This window comes from Bombyx mori, chromosome 4 (assembly GCF_030269925.1).
Source record: "Bombyx mori chromosome 4, ASM3026992v2".
In the NCBI taxonomy this organism is placed as follows: Eukaryota; Metazoa; Arthropoda; class Insecta; order Lepidoptera; family Bombycidae; genus Bombyx; species Bombyx mori.
This window is the reverse complement of record NC_085110.1, coordinates 12761577-12782418: the sequence shown is the minus strand read 5'-3', so window position 1 is coordinate 12782418 and position 20842 is coordinate 12761577. Positions and strand designations below refer to the sequence as shown.

Here is a 20842-nt window from a genome sequence, read left to right as displayed (position 1 = left end):
AATAGACCGACGAACTACTTACCATTATATGGTAAGTGGTAGTAATTAATACACTTTTAATTAATCTTAAATGCATTTTTTTAAATAATAACGTCAAAATAAAAAACACAAATAATTATATAATAGTAGAAAAATGGAACGCACAGTTAAACTTATCGTTCTGTGAACGTAGCGTAGCACATGTAATTAAATAGAGTAACTGCTATTTTTATTTTATTGGAATCGGCGCTTGATATTGGATTGCCAAAACAGGCTTGCATAAATATTGTATGTTAGCAATATCTCAAGATTAAAATAATCCAGAATTATTTGCTTTGGAATTAGTATTACTAATCATGAAATAAAAGTGAACCACTAGTGAATTCCGACCACATTTCACTCCGGTTTCGTTGAATATATGAAATATTTGCGTAACGATTTCTTCGAAGTGCGAGCATTTTTTGCTAAAACAAACTCAGTCGTTTGAAGTATAAGAGTAAACTCGTAATATACGATTAAACAAACATCTAAATACTTAATTTCTAATATTAAATCAACGCTAAAACACAAATTGTTTTCTTTTAGTTACCAGCGCCAATGAAATGATAGAATGTCGGGCATCCGTTATTTCAAATTTTAATAAAGACTTTGATAACTATCCGAAATCAATGAATACAGAAGCGCTCGTTAACGGCCATACGACTAGTGATTTAACAAGTTCCGAGGAAATGAAATCAAATATATTACAAATATTAACACCTATGCTATATCCAGAATATGATGAAAATTTCTGTTGGGTTTCAAAGTTTCCGAAAAAGTGTAAGGACAATAAATTCGAGATAAACCAAATATGTCAGGTGATACCACATCGAGGAATTTTGAAACCGGATGAAATACAATATATACATGTAATATTTAGGCCACCTCCTAATGTTAGCGTTCGCGCTATTTTAGAATGTGAAGTTTTAGGAGGTCCGCCTGAAAGTGTATTAGTCACCGGTCAGAGTTCAGATTTGAGGTATAACATTGATGCGAAGAGAGTAAATTTTGGAATAAGATCTTTTTACGAGAAGGCGTCTTTAAAACTGTCGATATCAAATGTAGCACAGCTGCCGTTTGAACTTAAAACTTATTTAAACGAACCAATGAATGAAAATGTATTTGATGCACTTATAATCGATTTAATACCACAACAGCAGGTATTGGAGCCCGAAGAAATAGCAGATATTAATATACTGGTATATCCTGGAGTGACAGGATGTTTCAATAGAAATTTTCTGTTAGAAATAGGTCATTTACCATATTTTCCGATTGAAGTATGCGGCTGGGGGGTTATTCCTCAAGTTTATATCGTGTTACCGAGACCAGATATTTGTCAAGTTAGTAATCTTAATGATCGACATCAGATCAGAACTATTTTAAAATGAATTTAAATCGACTAAGCGCTTCTAATCGATTTGCAGTTAAACGTAGAGTTCGGCTATGAAGCAATTTCTACATTAACTTTGGAGTACTTAGAAGCAGTTGGTGAAATTTTCCACAAAAATAATTCAGAACATTTGAACACTCCGCTAGTTGAAAAATGTTTTGAAGATCCATTTTTCCAATGTGATTGGCATATTTGTTCACCTTGGGTACTGTATCGAACGTTTTAAAAACTACTTAGGATTTCTTAATTATAGTAAGAAATAGAAAAACGACGCTTGTTGATTCAATACTCTTTAAATATCGTTGATTTTGCACATAAATAGAAATCCCTCCGAGAGTATGTTCATAGCTAGGCCAGGTGGTCTGGGCGCCAACAACAACTTATACGTGCCTCTAAACATATAAATGAATACAAAAATAAAGTTTAAACATACTTGTTTAATACATTTGTGTTTTAATTGTTTTAGACCTCATTTCTTTAGAACGTCAATCAATATATTCAATATATTTTTCAGGATTACTTTCCTTCTAAAATGGATATTGAATTAGCAATAGAAAGGAAATTAGTAGTGTACCACTTGAAACAGAGACCAGAAATTTTGAGGGCATATTCAACAAGTAATAAAAATAACTCGATTACTGGATTCAGTACGACACCTTACGTCATTGATTTCGGTGTTGTAATAACGGGTACTACGGTAAGAGAATTTAAAATAAAACAATGTAGGAAAAGATCTTGTCTATCCTTCGATTGAGAGGTTTGATTGAAGTTTTTAATTTTAAAATGATGGGCAATGAATTAATTGTAGGTTCACCGAATTATAGAAGTAATCAATTATGGACCGGTTCCTACGAAATTACATTTCGCAAAAGGTACCCAGTTCCCTACTTGGCTGACTATGAAGCTGTGTGGTAAATTAAATCCTGGCGATACGGGAAAACTGGAAGTTGTCTTCTCCCCATCATCTGACGATTTTCCGGAGTTAGAAGATACAGTAGACACTTGTATTTATTCAGAGGTACGGTGTAAGGTATTTCAGAAGGGCTTTATCAAAAAAAAATAAGGCAAATTTGTTAACTCATTTCCAATTCAGGTACCATTCGGCGTTACGATACCGATTAAAGTAAAATCTATTTGTGCCGTACCGTATTTAGTATCGAGCGTGAAAGAAATTCATTTTGGATCTGTCCGATGCGGCGATAAGATTATTTGTTCCATACCATTGAAGAATATGTGAGTAAATACTATTTCTGAAAATAAAATTCTATTTTAGTTATTGTCATGAAAATCACGTTTATAAGTTTATAATTATACATACATTGTCAACAGCGGTAAGCCGACGTGTATTTGGTATGTGACATTAAAGCTTAAAACATCTGGACCGAATCCCATGATGATTTTGGATAGTTCAGGAAAATATGAACCTGGCGAAGGAGGTTGGCTGAGCATCGCATTCAAGCCTACTCTAGAGGTTTTCACAAACTTTTATATTATATTATTAAATGCAGACAATTTAGCCTGGTATACCTGCTGTTAAGTGATCGCAGGAGTCCATAAATATCACAACCTGTCACAAGCCAATCAGGTTAACCTACCAGTTCCATCCGGGACGCATGACTGCTTCTCACCAGACATATGCTGTATGATTATGAAAAGGGTTCACAATACTTAATAACCACTAATTACTTCATATTCGAAGTTGCTCGTGCACATCTGTTAGGTACACGCATATTTCATTTAAAAAAATGATATCTACCGTCAAATAGCCGTATTGCTCAATATCCCATTTTCTATTATCCCGGAGGGTTCAGGATTTCTTACTATTAATCCCTTTTACATTGTAGATGACATATGAAGGAATCTTGATATTTAGATTCCATATGAATCCCAATCGAATGACGATCCCGGTGTATGGACAAGGCGTCGTGCCTCATGTCCACGTGATTGGGCCAAATGTTGATTTCCCACCGACTCTGCCATGGGCTGAAACGAATTATCTATATTTCGGGATTACAAATCCTTGCTCGTTCCCGATCGAAATTATAATCGCACATAGTGATGAGTAAGTATGAATAAATGTAGTATTTAAAATGTCAGTAAGGCTGTATAATTTGAATTTTGTATTTTAAGACAACACTTTGTAATTATCCGTTAGGAAAAAAACCTAAACCTTCGTACTTCAATTGTAACCGATGCTAACTTTTTGCTTTATTGAATAATGGCTTAATGAGCTCATGACCCACCTGGTGTTAACTGGGTTCCACATATAGACGTTGAAACTTGAATTCCAACACTTCGAGACAAGAAGTCTAAGTTGTAATAATAATTGGACTAGGGTTGTACAACCCTTCAAGCCGAAATGCATGACTGCTTCGCGGTGGAGACGATCAGTAGATTACCGTACCTACTGTGCGGACTTACAAAATGCCCAACCATCAATATTTTTTATTACACGATTTTGTTCCTTCGTCATGAAAGTCGTTCCTGAACGGGTATTAGAAACGTATTTCCTTTGAAAAAATCGTACCTGTCAGCGGGATTTGGAATCGGTTTAGTCGCATCGCTTGATATGAGTAGGTAGGTATACCTACTGAGTGTTGCTGCGTGAGGCCCCGACCCAACAAAATAAAAACTAAATAATGTAGATTAAAAACTACAAAAATCGTATAAATAGTAGTAGTAAAAAATAATGAAGAATAAATAAAAAAGTAATAATATAAATAAATTATTAATAAAAATATGTTTTCAACGTTACGTCATAACAGTATAAGATATAGGTATTCCAAAATAAACTATTATTTTTAATAACCTTACCGGATTTTAGCGTCGCCTTAAGCCTTATTATATAAATAATTTAATTGAGTTACTCTAATTTTCAATTTATAATAGAAAATGGAAGGAAGAAGATGAGATATACCAATTATTACACAAGTATTACAGCAAACCCGATGAAATGTTAGTTCCTGCTATCAAACCCGGTATTGGCTTCCCGCCGGAGGTTGTTAATTTCTACAAAAAGTTTACGGAGCAAGTTAGGAAGTAAGTTTATTTTCAGTATGGCTTTCAACAGGCGTTTAATCAGTTCCAAATAGAGAGACAACAACATGAATGCTACCACCCCTCAACCAGCGAAACGCATGATTGCCTCACGTCGTGAAGACCAGAAGTCGTCGTGGCCTAAGCGATAAGACGTCCGGTGCATTCGTGTTGAGCGATGCACCGGTGTTCGACTCTCAGGCGGGTACCAATTTTTCTAATGAAATACGTACTCAACAAATGTTCACGATTGACTTCCACGGTGAAGGAATAACATCCTGTAATAAAATTAAGCCCGCAAAATTATAATTTGCGTAATTACTGGTGGTAGGACCTCTTGTAAGTCCGCGCGGGTAGGTACTACTACCCTGCCTATTTCTGCCGTGAAGCAGTAATGCGTTTCGGTTTGAAGGGTGGGGCAGCCGTTGTAACTATACTGAGACCCTTAGAATTTATATCTCAAGATGGGTGGCGCATTTACGTTGTAGATGTCTATAGGCTCCAGTAACCACTTAACACCAGGTGGGCTGTGAGCTCGTCCACCCATCTAAGCAATAAATAAATAAAAACGTCAGAAATAGCCAGGATTATGGTACATAGCCACGCGGGCATCGCAAACCTGACAACAACGTGATCTCATTTAACTTTCATTAATTTTGTTTTGAAAATAGCTGTGAGTAAGGGAAAGTGACGTGTAATTTTTGACAGCTCGATGCTAGATACCGATGTTTCTATTGCATCGAATAAAAGCTATCACATCATTAGAAGACATATGAGATTAATCACTATACGTTTGTTTGCTGAACAGGTTTGTTTGCTTTTCGTCTGGGTGTTTATTATCTAGGTATATATATGTATATATTTAAACTTATATTTGTCACTTTGTGGTACCCGTTACACAGGGAATTCTATTTTGAGGCCTGATGGCCATGCGTGATTTATTCCCAGTTATCCCATTTAGTTAAATTGTACTACACGTGCTATTTACATATTTTTAATGAAACAGGATTAAGGATGACGAAGCTTCCGCTGCAACAGCCGCAAACCTCAAGACACCATTAAAGTATGATGATTTTTTCAGTTACTATATTTTAAATATTTGATATACACATTAAAAATAATAAATGATAAAATATAAAATATAAATGAGCTTAAGTAATATTACGGTTTTACATAACAATAAAACCGATATTATGTGCCGAGAAGGAAAACATACAGCATTGTATTATGAAGAAGCAGTGTGTACTTAGCTTAGATTCCTTGTCTATGTCCAACCATAGACCGTCAATTTAGTTCCATCTTTAGCCGCTAGGTGCTGCCAGCAAGTATAAAGGGAGCGCAGCCATCTTTGATCTTCATAGTCTTCACCAGGAAGAACTTCCTGCAATGCTGTATGTTTTCCTTCTCGGCACATAATATCGGTTTTATTGTTATGTAAAACCGTAATATTGATGTGCCTTTGGAAAACATACAGCATTGTATTATGAAGACGTGTTTGTTATCTGCTGGTGAAATTATTAAGCACAACGCTATGATGAAATAGGTAAAGCCATAATAAAATTATGAAGCGCAATGATAATGTTCATAATTTATATAATTATTAAATCGAAAAAACAGTTGTTAAGTTCCACGTTAATTCAATAATTAAAAAATATTTATAAGTTTGTAATAAACATTTTATCTTGTATATACAAGAAAATGTATAAATTGTATAAATGATGTATATACATCATGTAGAAGTAAATGTGTTGAAAAAAAGAATCGTGAGGATCTTTACGAAGCTCTATTATTCGGCAATAATTATTGTAAACGTTTGGATGATTTGCAATTGCCTCTAGAAAGTATTTCGTCCATTGGTTCATTATCAATCCATCTCAGAGGCTACTGCTGATCTACCACTTCTTAGAGATGCGTTGATGCCATTACCTCGTAAGGTTGAACGAAGACCAGTTTCCAATTACAGTACGGGATGCCGCTTTTGTGACAACACACATAGTTAGAAAAAAGTCCTTACGAATCTTACCGGGCATGTCTTTAGTTTCATGTTTAGAAAGCACTTATGCAGATTATTGACGAAAATGGATTTCAATTTTAGACCCAAAGACTGGTATCAGAAAGATGTTTTTCTCTGTTATCAAAGAAACTGTCTTTAGAAATGTTGAGCAAAGTAAGGTCATTAACTCTGCGTCCCGTAGCCAGCAACATGGTTGTTGGTGTCCTTCAAGCTACATTGAGGCGTGATGTGGTGGCTGGGTTTGAAGAAAACCAGTTTAGAACTATTCTCGGATCTCATGTGAATGGGACTACACTTAGTAAAATTGTAATAAGTAGTTGAATTTTGTTTAGCTATTCCGATGGCTTTTTTAAAATAGCAATTTTTATTAGAGAGCTTGAGAATGTTTGCTGTCCTACATGTATTTCGCCCACAGAAAGTTGACAGCGCTGCTTTATGATGCAGAAGGATTGTTTTATAGGCAAAATTTTCTTTTTGGAAAAGAAGAAAGAATTTGGCAACATCTGCAGACTTAGGATCAATTTTAAAACTGTAGCACCATATGCACCATCTTCTAGTTGCTGGTAAGTATGCTGACAAAGTGGATTGACACCAGCTAATTTTCAACAAATCTTCTCCTGTTTAGACCAGTCATTATTTGTACAACCTCCCCCCCCCCCCTTTCTAAGCTTTCAGGGTTAATGTTTAACCTGTGGAGGAGGCAGGTTTTGGATTTCGTGCGAGTTATCTAGCGTTCGGGATCTGAGGGCTTGGAAACCCAAATGCTTTCGCTCAGTCTGGGAACACTACCAGGTAGGTTCCCTAGACACTGTTGAAGTGAGTCAGTACTTTGGGGAGAAGGTTGAGAGGAGGAATTCTCCATGCTAGTTGCATCCTCTACGGTCTGCTGAAGGTATCCAATCTTGGTCGGCGAATGGGTTTATATCCGGATGACCCCACTTTCGAAAAACTTTTGTGGTCACTTGTGGTAAAAAGTGCCCTTTCGCAGGTTGATTTCCTCGTGATAGCCTGTCGGCTATGATGTCGTATCTCCCCGAGAGATAAGCTGACAGTTATCTTGAACTTATCGCTTAGGTTTAAAAATCGAAAGGTCAACGTTAGTGAAATACTTTCAGATTCATTTTGATTGTCACTACCATTGCAAATAGCTCTTTTGTGGGTGAGCCGTTTCTGTTGTTGAGCTGACCATAGACAGGACGTTAATATTTTGTCTAATTGTAACCCTACCCATGTCCGAAGCTTCCGTTGCCAGGAAATGGTTGGTTTTGGGTCTCGGCAATGTTTGACATGTGGCTCCGCGTCAGCACTGCATTTGTAACCCCTACACATGTCCGAAGCTTCCGTTGCCAGGAAATGGTTGGTTTTGTGTATCGGCAATGTCTAACATGTGGCTTCGCGTCAGCACTGCATTTAATTGTTAACACATGCAGGATGGCCCGTTTTTTACCCCTTTTCTTGAAACTTCGCAAGAAAATTTGCAAGTTAGCATAGATTGATGTAATTCCGTCAGAGTTTGAGCTAGGATGTTGTTGAGTGGCCACTTCGTTTCTCGCAATTTTCCATCGAATCCCTAGACATGTCATCTCTTGAACCAGTGTACTAATTGATTTTTTGTAAGGCTGACTTGGCAGCCCAAATAATCCAAGAGCTTTACAGCTTATGTGGCCTGAAGACTCAACTTGGACTTCTTTTGATGGACCTGGTGGGATTTGCGTAGGTGGGATAACATTCAACATCCCTTTGCACGCAATGTTTCCGCGACCGAGCATGCTATGCAAGCAAAAAAGGTGTATTTGTCTTCATGGACCAAGAAAAAGTCGCGTAGGTAGGTTAACATTTGACTTCCCTATGTACGTAAGGTCTTCGCGACCGAGCATGCTATGGGAGCAAAAACGTTTATTTGTCTTGGTGAAACAAGATCATGTCGTGTAAGTAAGCTAGCACTTCGATTTTGCACGCAATGCCTCCGCGACCGAGCATGCTGTGGAAGCAAAAAGGTGTATTTGTCTTCAAGGACCAAGAGAAAGTCGCGTAGGTACGTTAACATTTGACTTCCCTATGTACGCAAGGTCTCCGCGACCGAGCATGCTATGGGAACAAAAACGTTTATTTGTCTTGGTGAAACAAGATTAAGTCGTGTAGGTAAGCTAGCACTCGACTTTGCACGCAATATCTCCGCGACCGAGCGACCGAGCGACCGAGCACCCTATATAATGGAAATTGACATGCCAGCCCAGATAATCCAAAACCTTCACAGCTTCTGCAGCCTGAAGTTTCAACTTGGATTTGTTTTGGTCGACCAAAAGGAAGTCGTCTAGGTAGACTAGCACTCGAGTTCCTTTTGCACGCAAGGTCTCTGCGACCCAGCATGTTATGGAAGCAAAAAAGGTTAATCCAAAAGCTTCACAGCTTCTGCAGCCTGAAGTTTCAACTTGGATTTGTCTTGGTCGACCAAAAAGGAAGTCGTCTAGTAGACACTAGCACTCGAGTTCCCTTTGCACGCAAGGTCTCTGCGACCCGCATGTTATAGAAGCAAAAAGGTGTGGCTCTGAAGCCAGACCGAAGGGTAGGCATGTCATTTCATACTAACTCATAAGAAGGTACCGATTCCTTCCTGGAGGTACTGATACTGGTACCTTGGTACTGATCCTCAAGAAGTATCGACGAAATTTTGCGACTGATACTAGAAAAATATTCCTGAGAAATGTTCAATTCTATCATCCAGTCCCCTGGGTGGAGAAAGTTTGGTACCTAGGTGTCCGAAAACAGTTAGGTGTTTTATCTTTACGACCTTGTTCAACTCTCGAAGATCCAAAATTGGACGCATTGATCCGTCGCTTTTCTTCCGCAGAAAAAGGTTTTGTTTTTTTTTTTTTTCTTTTTTTTACGGTATTTGGTAACCATACATGGTTTACAAATTATTACAATTTTGGTGGCACTCAGTGCCTCCCGTCGGTGTCTTCAATTGCCCCCCTCTGGATTGTGCCAGATGTTACAGACTATGATTGTTTATAATGTTTGGCTTACCTTTTGTACGAGATCGTGACAAATAGGATTGTAGCCCTCCGAGGGACTCAATAGATTTCAATTTACTATTATCAAACAAAAATTCGTCAATGAGTGGTGCGTTGGCAACAGGATACTTTGTTAGAGACCACGGAAATTAAACTTTGACGTGTTATTTCTATACATACGGCCCTTTTTTCTGTATACAATTTAAAACGCTTTTTACGGGTAACTTGTACGACGGAGACGATTTGTCAAAGTTTTCAGTAATTATGTTACAAAGATTATTAGTTTAAATCTGTTGTGTTTTTGTCAAAATTTCCGTATTGACGAGATCAATTTGTTTACAACATTTTTCGTTACATTCAATTGTTACACACAGTTGATGCATTATTAGATTTACAACGTCACTGACCTGGTGGGATAACGAGCCGATTCGAAGATCGACCGTTACCTTTGAATCCCGTCGTTTCTTACGCAGAGACTCCTTTTGTTCTTTTTCGCTTGACGAGCTGTTCGAACGCGAGGCGTCTCCATCGCGTCTCGCCTGGACATCTTCCCTCTCGGAAATTATGGAGCTTGACTCAACATCACCTCCAACAGATGACGCGTGATTCATGGCGTCCGATGATAGGATTGGTAAATAATACTCGTAATGATTGCAAAATAACACTCATAGAAACACAAAATAAATATTTTTTGCAATTAATAAGAAGTCGAAAAAATATTTGTGGACTTGCGACTTCACAGTACGAAAGTACACAACGCTATGAAGATCAAAGATGGCTGCGCTCCCTTTATACTTGCTGGCAGCACCTAGCGGCTAAAGATGGAACTAAATTGACGGTCTATGGTTGGACATAGACAAGGAATCTAAGCTAAGTACACACTGCTTCTTCATAATACAATGCTGTATGTTTTCCAAAGGCACATCAATAATACTATTTTTAAGAATGAATATTTTTATAAGTTATTATAGACGTCAGTTTCTTTAGTAATAGTTATTTTTGTTTTTTTTTTATAAAATATTATACAGTTAAAAAAAATTTTTAATGAAAGGGAAATAAAGAATCTTTTGTTATTTGTTATTGCTGATGTCCATGAGCGATGATAACCCTATCGACCTATCGATCTGTATGGATCGGTACCCAATCAGCCGTGTAGATACGAAGAAAATAAATAACTTTACTATTTCAAAACGTTTATAAATAATATACAATATTGATCATTATTATTTCCTTTTTTGCCATTTCAGAAAACCCGGAAAAAATCCTAAATCTACAACCAAGTCAACAACACCTAAAGAATCTAGTCCGAGGATATTCAGAACGGAAGCTGAAATTATCGCAGGTTTTTATTTCGATCCAGAATTATTAATCATAACCAAATACTATATAATATTATATTTACTTATATAGGTATAAACGAAAATAATATAAAAAGCGGTTTTGTACTTTTCAATAAACATGATAATGTGGGAGCATTATGGTTTTATTGAATCGACTCTGGAATTTTATTAGTGCATATGTAAATTTTTATGACTAACTAACACTGTCTGATGTTGTGTAAATGATAATGTAAATCTTATATTCTTATAATGAATGTAGAAATGTGACAAACACCATTAAGGCACAAACCCACCAATAAATAGCTCTGAAAGTGTATTATAAGATGACATTTAACTAAAATATATTTAGAACAATTCAAAACTATACTTTTTACGGAGATTTTAAACTATATTTTACGGAGATGCCCATTTCCGTCAAATAAAATAAGTCTAAAATGTTATTTCGTTATTGCATTTATTTTCAGATGAAATAATAGCAATGAAAGACCGCCAGGTTGATCCTTTGAAAGAATGTTTGCATGTCTTTGAAAATTTATCAACAGTTACTGAATTCGATAAACATTCGAAGGGCATTATTATCTTTGTACACGGATCTCCATGTGAAGGTATTGAAAATTATAAACGGAACTTATAATTTATAGACATTTTTTTTATTAAATTCGTAAGCATATTTCTGTGTCATTCAAAACTCTTTGAACTAATCATGTTCATAATTTCAACAAATTGAAATTGATTGATTATGATGTATTTTTGAGAAAAAAATCTTGAACTTTTCAATTTGTGTTCTTAGGTTTTCACTAATTATTTGCATCTAAATTTGTCTAGATCTAGCTCCCTATACCTATAGTATTATTAACTTAAATTTTAAAATAAGTATGTATCGGGGATAAGATTAGAATAAATTTGTTTTGATCAAATTTAGTATCTCCTCCAAATGAAATTCTCGCCAAAATCTATGCCTTTATGATGTTTCAGAAATACAATGTCAAGAAATTGCGTACTCAATTGGGAAAAAATTAAAAATTCCAACTATAAATATAGATTTGTGTATTGTCGAAGCACTGTGCACTCTTGAATGTTCAGCAAAAACGCTTATAATGAATGCCCTTAATGAGTGCTACGAAATGTTTCGGAAAAGAACCACTGATCATTTCGCCGATAACGAAAACGATGCCGCTAATGATGGTTAGAAATAGGCTATTTTATTTTATATTATATTGCAATAAAACTAATCAGTGTATGTCATAAAATACAAGACATAGGTATATGTATGTATGTATATGTATCTACATCTGAGCACATATCTATACGATAACACTATCATAAAACCAAATGGATTTTAAAAATACCAACATTCGTCGTTTTTGTTTCTGTAGAATGTTCAAGTATTTATTAAATGATAATTATAATTAAAAAAATTATTTGAATTTCTCTGCTGTTTATCTTAGCTTAGAAACTTACATTTTTAGGCTATTTTCAATTGTATTTGCATTATCAAACGGTTTTTTTATAGAGACTCTGATAGACAATGAAGACGAATTCGACATGATACTTCGGAAATTGCAATATCTAGTTATAAATAAAAACATACCGACGCCAAGATCTAAAGGTAGTGAAAAAAAGAAGAAGAAATCTCCGAACTCCTCAATGACATCGCATTCAGCATTAGGGGCACTTGGCTCCACGACTATGTTCAATATGGTATCGTGCCTTTGATCGTGTAGCGCTAATTTTTAATATATTAAATCTATAAAATAACAATATTAACTTTTTGTAGGACTTAATACAAGAGCTACTGTCAGAATTTTTCGAGCTACCTAAGTTTAATAAAGGCTTTGTAATGGACTCTTTGTCTAGTACAATATTTAACAATCCAGTTTTAGTTTTGACAACGGTTTTGAAATGCAAACATTCAATATGGAACATTCACCTCGTATTGTGTCAGTCGGATTTTAATAAGTGGGCTCAAGCGCACGACGAGTCACAGAGAGAAACGGATTTTCTTGCTGAGTTAGTATTGTGGTACCAGACCTCTGCCCGGGATAGACTTCGGTCATTATATGATATCTTTATGCAAATTATTTCAGGAATATTTCTAAAGTGTACGAAGAAAACGAAATTAAAAATATCGTTGAAACTGTAGAAGATATGACAGCGGAGGAATACGAAAATGCACCACCAGAGCTACGGTCGATTTATCAGACGTATGGTTTAGAGGAACGAAGAAAAAAGTACAATATAATAGTAAAGTCAGTATTATTTTAACGAATCAATTGATGTATTAAACTTTTTTTAATTTTGTGTGTTTATAGCATGATTTTTATTTTTATTTTAGACCTGTTAATGAAACAATTAAGAAGGAAAAATTTGCCAAAGGTATTTTTCTTGAACTAGTTCGTTGTAGTTTTAATGCGATTTTTATTAAAACAATTTAAGAATTTATTTTTAATTTTAGAACATAGCAAATCACTTTTGGCGGTTGAAGGCTCAGAGTCCAGGAAAAAAATAAAAAAGGACGACGTGAAAGGTATAATTATATATTAGTTACGTCTGTCAAAAAAATAACGACTTTTAATTTCGTAAGAAGATAATTATTAAAAACCAAAAATATTATTCGGATTCCGTAGCGAAACCAACAAGCGAATATTTAGCAATGAATACAAAATATAACGAATATTATAAAAATACGTACGAGAACCTCATTAACATCGCCAACAATTGGATTGTGGAGGACTGCGATGTTGGAACTCCTTTAATAGGATTGAACGGGCAAGTCGTCGGTTCAGCTCAGAAAAAAACAAAAAAGAAATCTGAAGTTCAGATACAGGTAATTCTAACAATTGTATTTTGCATTTAACACATTTTATTTATTTATTCTGGGATTCCAACAAATGATATACACTAATGTTACTGCTGCTAATTTTGCTAACTTGCTAGTACTGTTAATATTGTTAAAATAATAGGTAATTAAGTGTTCTTAGGTTGTGGACTGTTTCAATTAGAGAAAACACAGAATTCACGGAAAATAGAACTATGTAAACACTAAGCACAATGGGGGTAAAACATACATAAATAAAACTTGGATCCCAAATTGGAACAAATTAATTATAATCTAAATACTCTCATCTAAAATAAAACCACCATGTTAGCCTTCAGAATAGAGAAAACAGGAACAATTAATAATTAGCTAAACCAAAACAGCAAAACGCAATAAAGAAATATAATTTTATGTGTGCTTAAAAATAATATGAAGTGGTACCCATTGTATTTATTTTTTATTATAACTACGCTATCCATAATTTAAAAATCTGAGTTAATAGATGTTGACTGCAGAGTGGGGAGTAATGATTAAGGTTTATTGTAAGACTTGGAATAAATGTAAAAAGTGGGAAAATATTGTAAAGGTTACGTTTTATAGCCTAAATGATCTGATTGTTTTTAGCATTTAATATGTTTGTTTAAATACATTAAAATTAGGTATGTGATAGACTATAAAATGTTTAGTTACCGATATGCTGTGGTATTATAAAAAGGCAAAAAGAATAAAGGAGGTTTTATAAGCATATCAATACGATGCTAATACAATGCTACTACTTTGATACAAACACCATAATACTAAAAGTGCATTAAACGTATTTATGTAAACAGATTTTTTAACTACCATATAATATTGTTTGTTTAATTAAAGGTATCTGAAGTAAGCATCGCAGAAAGAGGATTTCCATTAACTTTAATTACGTGCCCGTGTCTACGATATAAAGAGGCTGTAGTGAGCATGTTTTCAAAATCGCAACTGGTGCAAGATGCTTTGAAAAGCGAGCAAGATTTTGATATACTAAGCAGTCCAGTGACCCGCAAAGAGTTCACAGTGCTATTGCCGAAAACATTTCCTAAACTATTACACGAAGAATCTCTAGGATGGCATTTTTTAGATGAAGCACCGGTATTTTTTTTTTAATTCATAATAAGATTTATAAATGTAAACTTAGTAAATATAACAAGAAACTCGTAAGGTCAACGACTTTTTACATTTTTTTCAGATTAAGAAATGTGAATGTAATCCCATAAATGATCTCAATTTACTGGACGATGCTACTCAAGATAACGTGTTAAACATTTTAACGAAGTGGCATTGTATTTGTGGTAAAAAGGTAGGCACTCTCTATTTTTTTTAATTAAAATTAAAAGCAAACATTTATTAATTTAATTCTCTTGAATAATATCGTTGGCGCTAATGTAAATCATCGATTATAAAGTATTGATTAAAAGTATTATTTGAAGGTAACATCAGCACAAACTTCAACCAGTGAGATACCGTCCGCTTCCATAGAGAAAACAGAGAGTAGTGAATCTGATACGTTTTATCCATTACCACTACGTAGCGTAAAATCCTGTCACGGTAAAGTATAGAGGCTTTTTTAACAGTCGGTAAAGTTCTAACATTTAAAACGAGGGCCATTTCAATTTGTCAGAATCGGTTCAAAGCAATTTTTTGAGCGCGAGTTAGTTTATGACAAAATATTTGTATGCTTGTTGTGAGCCAGTGAGGCACCCATACCTCCTACTAATTCCGACCGTATAGTATTTATTTATTACACTTCGTGTAAAATTTACATTGGCGGACTAGTATTCATGAATTAGAGTCTGGAGGGCAGCTCAGCAGAGACTCACTGGTGGTAGAAGGTCATATAAACCCGCACGGGTAGGTACCACCACCGTTTCTGCCACTATTTCTGCCGTAAAGTACTTGTACAGCGTTGTTTTTTTATTTATTACCCTTGTAGACAGACGAGTATACGGCCCACCTGATGGTGAGTGGTTACCGTCGCCCACGGACTTCAGCAATGCCAGGGGCAGAGCCAAGCCGCTGCCTACCGCAAACTCATGTACTATAGAGCGGAGACTTACAACTCATGTCTCAAGATGTGTGATGGCTGATTGATGGTGACCTTATTGATGTCTGTGCCCCGGTAACCAGTTAACACCGGGTGATCCCTGAGCTCTTTCATCCGTCAAAGGAAAAATAAATCACCTCCTCGATCTCGGTGAGCGAATGCATACACTTTGTAGTGGTGTCGATTGTAGAACTTCACACCAAAGTAACTAAGAGCTTGTTTGCTTATTTAAAAAGAATAATAGAATTTTATAAAAAAAGTCGAGAATTCTAATATAGATTTAAAAAGGTAGTGTGTTAATTATCAATATAAGCTGTGTATAGAGAGATAGTATGTACATGTGAGGAGACAAAACGACAATGAGGTTGGTAAGCGAGTGTTAACTATGAATGTGGAAGCCTATAGAGTAAGTGGTAGACCTAAGAAGAAATGGATGGATTGCGTGAAAGACGATATGTGTAAGAGGGGAGTGAGCGAAGAAATTGTATATGATAGAGAAGTATGGAAGGAGAAAACATATTGCGCTGCTCCCAGGTGATTAGGAGAAGGGCAGGAGAATGATGATGAGAGTGCTCGAGTGAAATTTTGTGCACAACACATTATTTAAATTTTATAATGCTGTTGGATGTATGATAGAGATCAGTGAGAATTTTATTGTTTTTGCAGCGCCTGGCGGGCGTCTAGTTCTGCAGCCCGGTGACCTAGTTAGATGCAAATACTCGTTCAGTCCACACGTAGAAGGTAATTTTAGCGTGAAACGCTTCGTCGAAGTAAGCGGGTGGCCTGAATCGAGGGTAACGATCAAAGTTCGAGGAATATGCGATTTGCCTAGGTAACTTCAAAACGAGCGCTGTTCATTCATAACTAAAACAGTTAAAATATTACTTTTCTTTTGAGTGAATTATGAAGATATATTTGTATGGTGATACTTACCCATGTAGGCTACAAATACGATCTAGAACAAACAAGTAATTCTGCAAATTTTCAAATTTTACACGTTTGATTTTTGTGACACGATGTCATTTCATTGTATTGAGTAATTGAGGCTACGACGATTTTATACAAACATGGTATTATATGGAAATAGTTACAGAATGTTGTATTTTCCATTGTCATATAGCTTCAAATACGAGACAGAGATAAATTGCGTTTTAATCTAGAAATAGTTATCAGTAGAACGTTTTTTAATAATGGGGAAATAAAATCTAAGTCTTGTTTTTGTTAGCTCATGAATATAGTGAAATAACAATAGGCTTCGATTTCATTGATTTTAACATCATTATTAATCACCTACGTTCATTTTGGTTTTCAGACTAGATACTAGACCTAAAAAGATGTTCCAAAATTTTATTCGAAGAACTATGGACGATACAATCTATAAAAAGACTTATTTGGATGACCTTAAAATGTTTCAATTTGGACCAATTTTCATTGGAAATAATAGGTATAATTCAGTATAAAAAATATCAGTTGATGTTCTGTCGAATTATAATTGTCACAGTTTAATGTATAGTAGTTAGTATTATTAATTATACATGAATAACAATTATTTACGTAGTTTATTTAAACAACAAAAGATATTTCCATACAGAATTTACGAAGAAGAATACACAATTTGTCTCCGAAATTCATCATTAATAACCGCAGACGTGGATATAGAATTTTTGGAAGAAACTAGTGTTTTTCAAATAAACAAACAATTTATTCGATTAGAGGTACAATATTAATATCTTGCTCAAATTGTTTCTGGAAAGTTTTAAGTTTGTTTCATTTTTGATTTTATTTATAGCCTGGATGTCGCGAAACTGTGATTATTTCAGCGGCTCCTAATGAAGTAGGAACATATAACAGTGTACTGCTATTTTGCATCAAAGATAACCCTGAAGTGATAGCAGTAAACATATCGTGTAGTGGTGTTTTGCCTTCCGTTGAAATATTGCCACTGAATAAATTAATTGGTAAGTTTCGAGTAAAACGTCAAATTTATGCAGCTGAAACAAATTAACACATATCCTTCAACTGTTCTAGAATACGGAAAACATTTACTGTATCGGCGTGAAGATGACAGGTTTATTGTAAGAAACGATTCTATTTTGCCTATAATGTGGAAGATACGAAACGCACAAGAGTTTTTAAAAGATTTCATTATAGCACGTACATCCGGTATAATCGCCAGGCAAGATAACCAAGTTGTGCCGGTGACGTATATAGCTTGTAGTGTTGGCGTCATTTCACACAAACAACTAATAATCGATGTGAGTTACAATTTTCACGCTTCAGGCACGTTCTGAAAGATGACTGTTTTTGCACATAGCAATATTTTTCAGATTTACGACGAAGAAGGTCGCGGAGAACCCATGATAGTGGATAGCATATATTTATCGGCCGAATGCTATGACGTAATGGTGGATTGCGCTTACGAAAATCCTTCAGAGAATTTCCTAAACTACGGCAACGTAAAAGTCAATTCGACTGTCGTGAGAGAAATGTATCTGTTGAATCGCGGAAAATATAGTATTTATTACAAGTATGTCTCTTATATAAATTTAAATTCAATCGTGGCGATTCTTATTAATGAATTAAATTTGTTTTAAGACTTAAGAAGGTCAAGAATTTTCCGGAACCTTCTTTGCTGCGGTCGTTCGAAGTCGAGCCGGAGTGTGGCGTTATTCCACCAACTTTAAAGCTTATTTCATTAGAATTTGAATGTACCCCTTCAACTTCTGTAAATCTTGTAAAAGAGCCCGCGTACATCTGCACGCTACTTGATAGCAGTAAAAGCCAAGTCGTTGTTGCCAAGTTTCCAGTTTGTGTTACTATCGCATCGTTTTACAACACGTAAGCATCCTATCCCTACTCTAATATGAGTCGACTATTATCAAAGCCGGCAATGTGACTTTTGGACAATTATTGGTAAATCAGAAAAACTAATTATTGACTTTGTATTCCATTGGCAGTCACAAAACTCTTCTGAACGACATCTTAGATAAATAACAGGTTAAGTATTAACCTTTATTTAATGCAGGTTTTGAACCGTATTCTTTGAAGGAGACGATTATATTCAAATCAATCTGTATTGACATATCAATAACATTTTTTTGTCCAAATGCACAGATTGCCACCTTTGATAATAGACGACTCATATATTACTTAATAATACCAAATACCTCTCATGATATTCAAGTTATTACAAGCAATTTCTCATCGTCTTTCTACAAATTAGTTTCGTTTATATTTTAGATTCACTTTGTTTCCACTGGGTGAGTTAAATTTCCACATAATACCAGTTGGTAGTGGCGTTTTGAGAGAAGTAATATTGAACAATACCAGTAAATGTCCCTTTACGTATGAAATCGTGCTGCCATCTCAGTACCAGCTGGATCCCGCAGTCCAGCAACTTCCAACAAAAGGCAAAGACAACAAGTATGACTTCATAATGGCACTTTTGTTCATGTTACTAGTTGTATCTCATAATTCTTTCATAAGCATTTACTACTTTACATCAGTATTACAAATCATGTTTTAGATAACATTAAGAGTTGTATAACCTATTATTATGTGTTTGTTCCCATTGGAGATCTTATTTACTTCTAAAAAACAGAATAACTTAAATTTAATTTTTGACCAGAATAAAAAATCCTCCAATGAAATGTGGAAATTTTCTGATAATGAACGACGACAATCTTCTTGCACCCGGTACAAGTAAAACGATTCAAATACAATTTTTGGCGACTGCAGCCAAAAAATTCGAAGAAACCATTAGTTTTATAATCAGCGATACTTGCCCAGCAGAGGCACAGGGAGTGCCATTAAAACTAGTTGGGACTGGAGCAATGCCGACTTTAGATATCTGGAATATAGAGACTACTTTTAGAGAACATTTAATTGTAAGAGACTTATCTGAATATAAAGTTCCCGAGGTATGCACATAAGCTACTATGTTGTAAGTTGTAGTATGGACTACTATGCTACTATGTATATATGGCTGAGTACATAAAATGTTTTGTCTTTCCTTTTCTTCTTTTCAGTATACAGCGCATTGTGTGTTTGTCGAAAATTCAGTAACATTACATTTCTTCAGTGTAACAGTGAACACTAGTTTCACTGCTGCATTAGATTTGTCTAACAGTGGTCTAGTTGCTTGTGCGTTAACAATGAAATTACAATACCAGTCGAATACGGACAATACGATATTCTCCTTAGATAAATATGAAACCCACATCGAACCATTGACTCATAAAAAGCTTGGTATAATATTTAGGCCGAAAGCTCTTCAGGTATTGTGAGATTTATTGTTATTTGTGAAATATTTCTAATTTGCTTCCTTATATTCGTCAATTTATCGTTTTCATATTTATTTTTTAGGAATACCGGGCAGTATTAGAGATAAAACTTAAACTGTTAGAAAACCAAGAACAATCGTTTCGGATTTGTTTGATAGGCGAAGGGGTTATACCCAGAATAAAAATTGTAGCACCGTTGTTAAGGCAAAACAGGATTGCGCTCTTAACATTTCCAGTTACCTGTCTAGGGTCGATTAATACTAAAGTCATTCGTTTTAAAAATGTTAGCACTGTAATAAGCGTTGTTGTTTTGAAGATCATAGAACAACAGCATGACCTACGACCAGTGTTCTGGTTATCGACTGCAGCAGATCAAGAAATCGATGTGATTGAAAATTACGGTAAAGTGCAGTTGTTGCCAAATTTTTTTTAATTTAGTATGCAATCAAAAGCTAATTAATGTCTACCTTCTTTTAATACATATAATCTATACCTGTGTTAATAATAATTTTAGACAAATCGAATCTAACAATGATTATAACATTGAAACCTGAAGAAATTGCTACAATTAACGTTAATTATAACCCACTAAAAAAAGGCAAGATTAGTTGCGACGTGAAACTGACTATTGTAGACAATCCTTATGAATATTTCACGGTAATTTGAAAATTTGTTTTTCACCGCTAACATAGTGTACATAATTTTTATTTCAAGTCTGTTGTTAATTAAATTCGTTTAGGTCTTATGTGAAGGTGAATCCTTTATGGAAGACGTAATACTAATGGGCATAGAAATGCTGCCGATGGATACAGATTTAGAAACTTATCGATATTCCGGTGACGGGTAAAATTT

The 20842-nt window shown here is 35.1% G+C and overlaps 1 protein-coding gene across 3 annotated transcripts in view; it reads left to right on the top strand.

Annotated features, from left to right (window-relative positions):
• LOC101742171 (hydrocephalus-inducing protein) overlaps window positions 1-20842 on the top strand; it is a 61134-nt gene that overhangs the window by 19394 nt on the left and 20898 nt on the right. For all 3 annotated transcript variants that reach the window (XM_062668275.1, XM_062668274.1, XM_038010570.2), the window contains exons 21-54: window positions 565-1358; window positions 1443-1613; window positions 1923-2105; window positions 2217-2426; window positions 2502-2641; window positions 2738-2879; window positions 3253-3470; window positions 4298-4447; window positions 5451-5507; window positions 10720-10814; window positions 11277-11417; window positions 11788-11997; window positions 12326-12513; window positions 12590-12822; window positions 12900-13061; window positions 13148-13188; window positions 13268-13339; window positions 13440-13639; window positions 14501-14755; window positions 14853-14963; window positions 15094-15211; window positions 16374-16539; window positions 17020-17151; window positions 17299-17422; window positions 17497-17665; window positions 17736-17962; window positions 18035-18234; window positions 18303-18545; window positions 18948-19130; window positions 19336-19627; window positions 19736-19984; window positions 20073-20391; window positions 20505-20647; window positions 20730-20833. In XM_062668275.1, coding sequence (XP_062524259.1) covers window positions 565-1358; window positions 1443-1613; window positions 1923-2105; window positions 2217-2426; window positions 2502-2641; window positions 2738-2879; window positions 3253-3470; window positions 4298-4447; window positions 5451-5507; window positions 10720-10814; window positions 11277-11417; window positions 11788-11997; window positions 12326-12513; window positions 12590-12822; window positions 12900-13061; window positions 13148-13188; window positions 13268-13339; window positions 13440-13639; window positions 14501-14755; window positions 14853-14963; window positions 15094-15211; window positions 16374-16539; window positions 17020-17151; window positions 17299-17422; window positions 17497-17665; window positions 17736-17962; window positions 18035-18234; window positions 18303-18545; window positions 18948-19130; window positions 19336-19627; window positions 19736-19984; window positions 20073-20391; window positions 20505-20647; window positions 20730-20833 — 6442 coding nt within the window. The remainder of the gene's footprint in view (window positions 1-564; window positions 1359-1442; window positions 1614-1922; window positions 2106-2216; window positions 2427-2501; window positions 2642-2737; window positions 2880-3252; window positions 3471-4297; window positions 4448-5450; window positions 5508-10719; window positions 10815-11276; window positions 11418-11787; window positions 11998-12325; window positions 12514-12589; window positions 12823-12899; window positions 13062-13147; window positions 13189-13267; window positions 13340-13439; window positions 13640-14500; window positions 14756-14852; window positions 14964-15093; window positions 15212-16373; window positions 16540-17019; window positions 17152-17298; window positions 17423-17496; window positions 17666-17735; window positions 17963-18034; window positions 18235-18302; window positions 18546-18947; window positions 19131-19335; window positions 19628-19735; window positions 19985-20072; window positions 20392-20504; window positions 20648-20729; window positions 20834-20842) is intronic.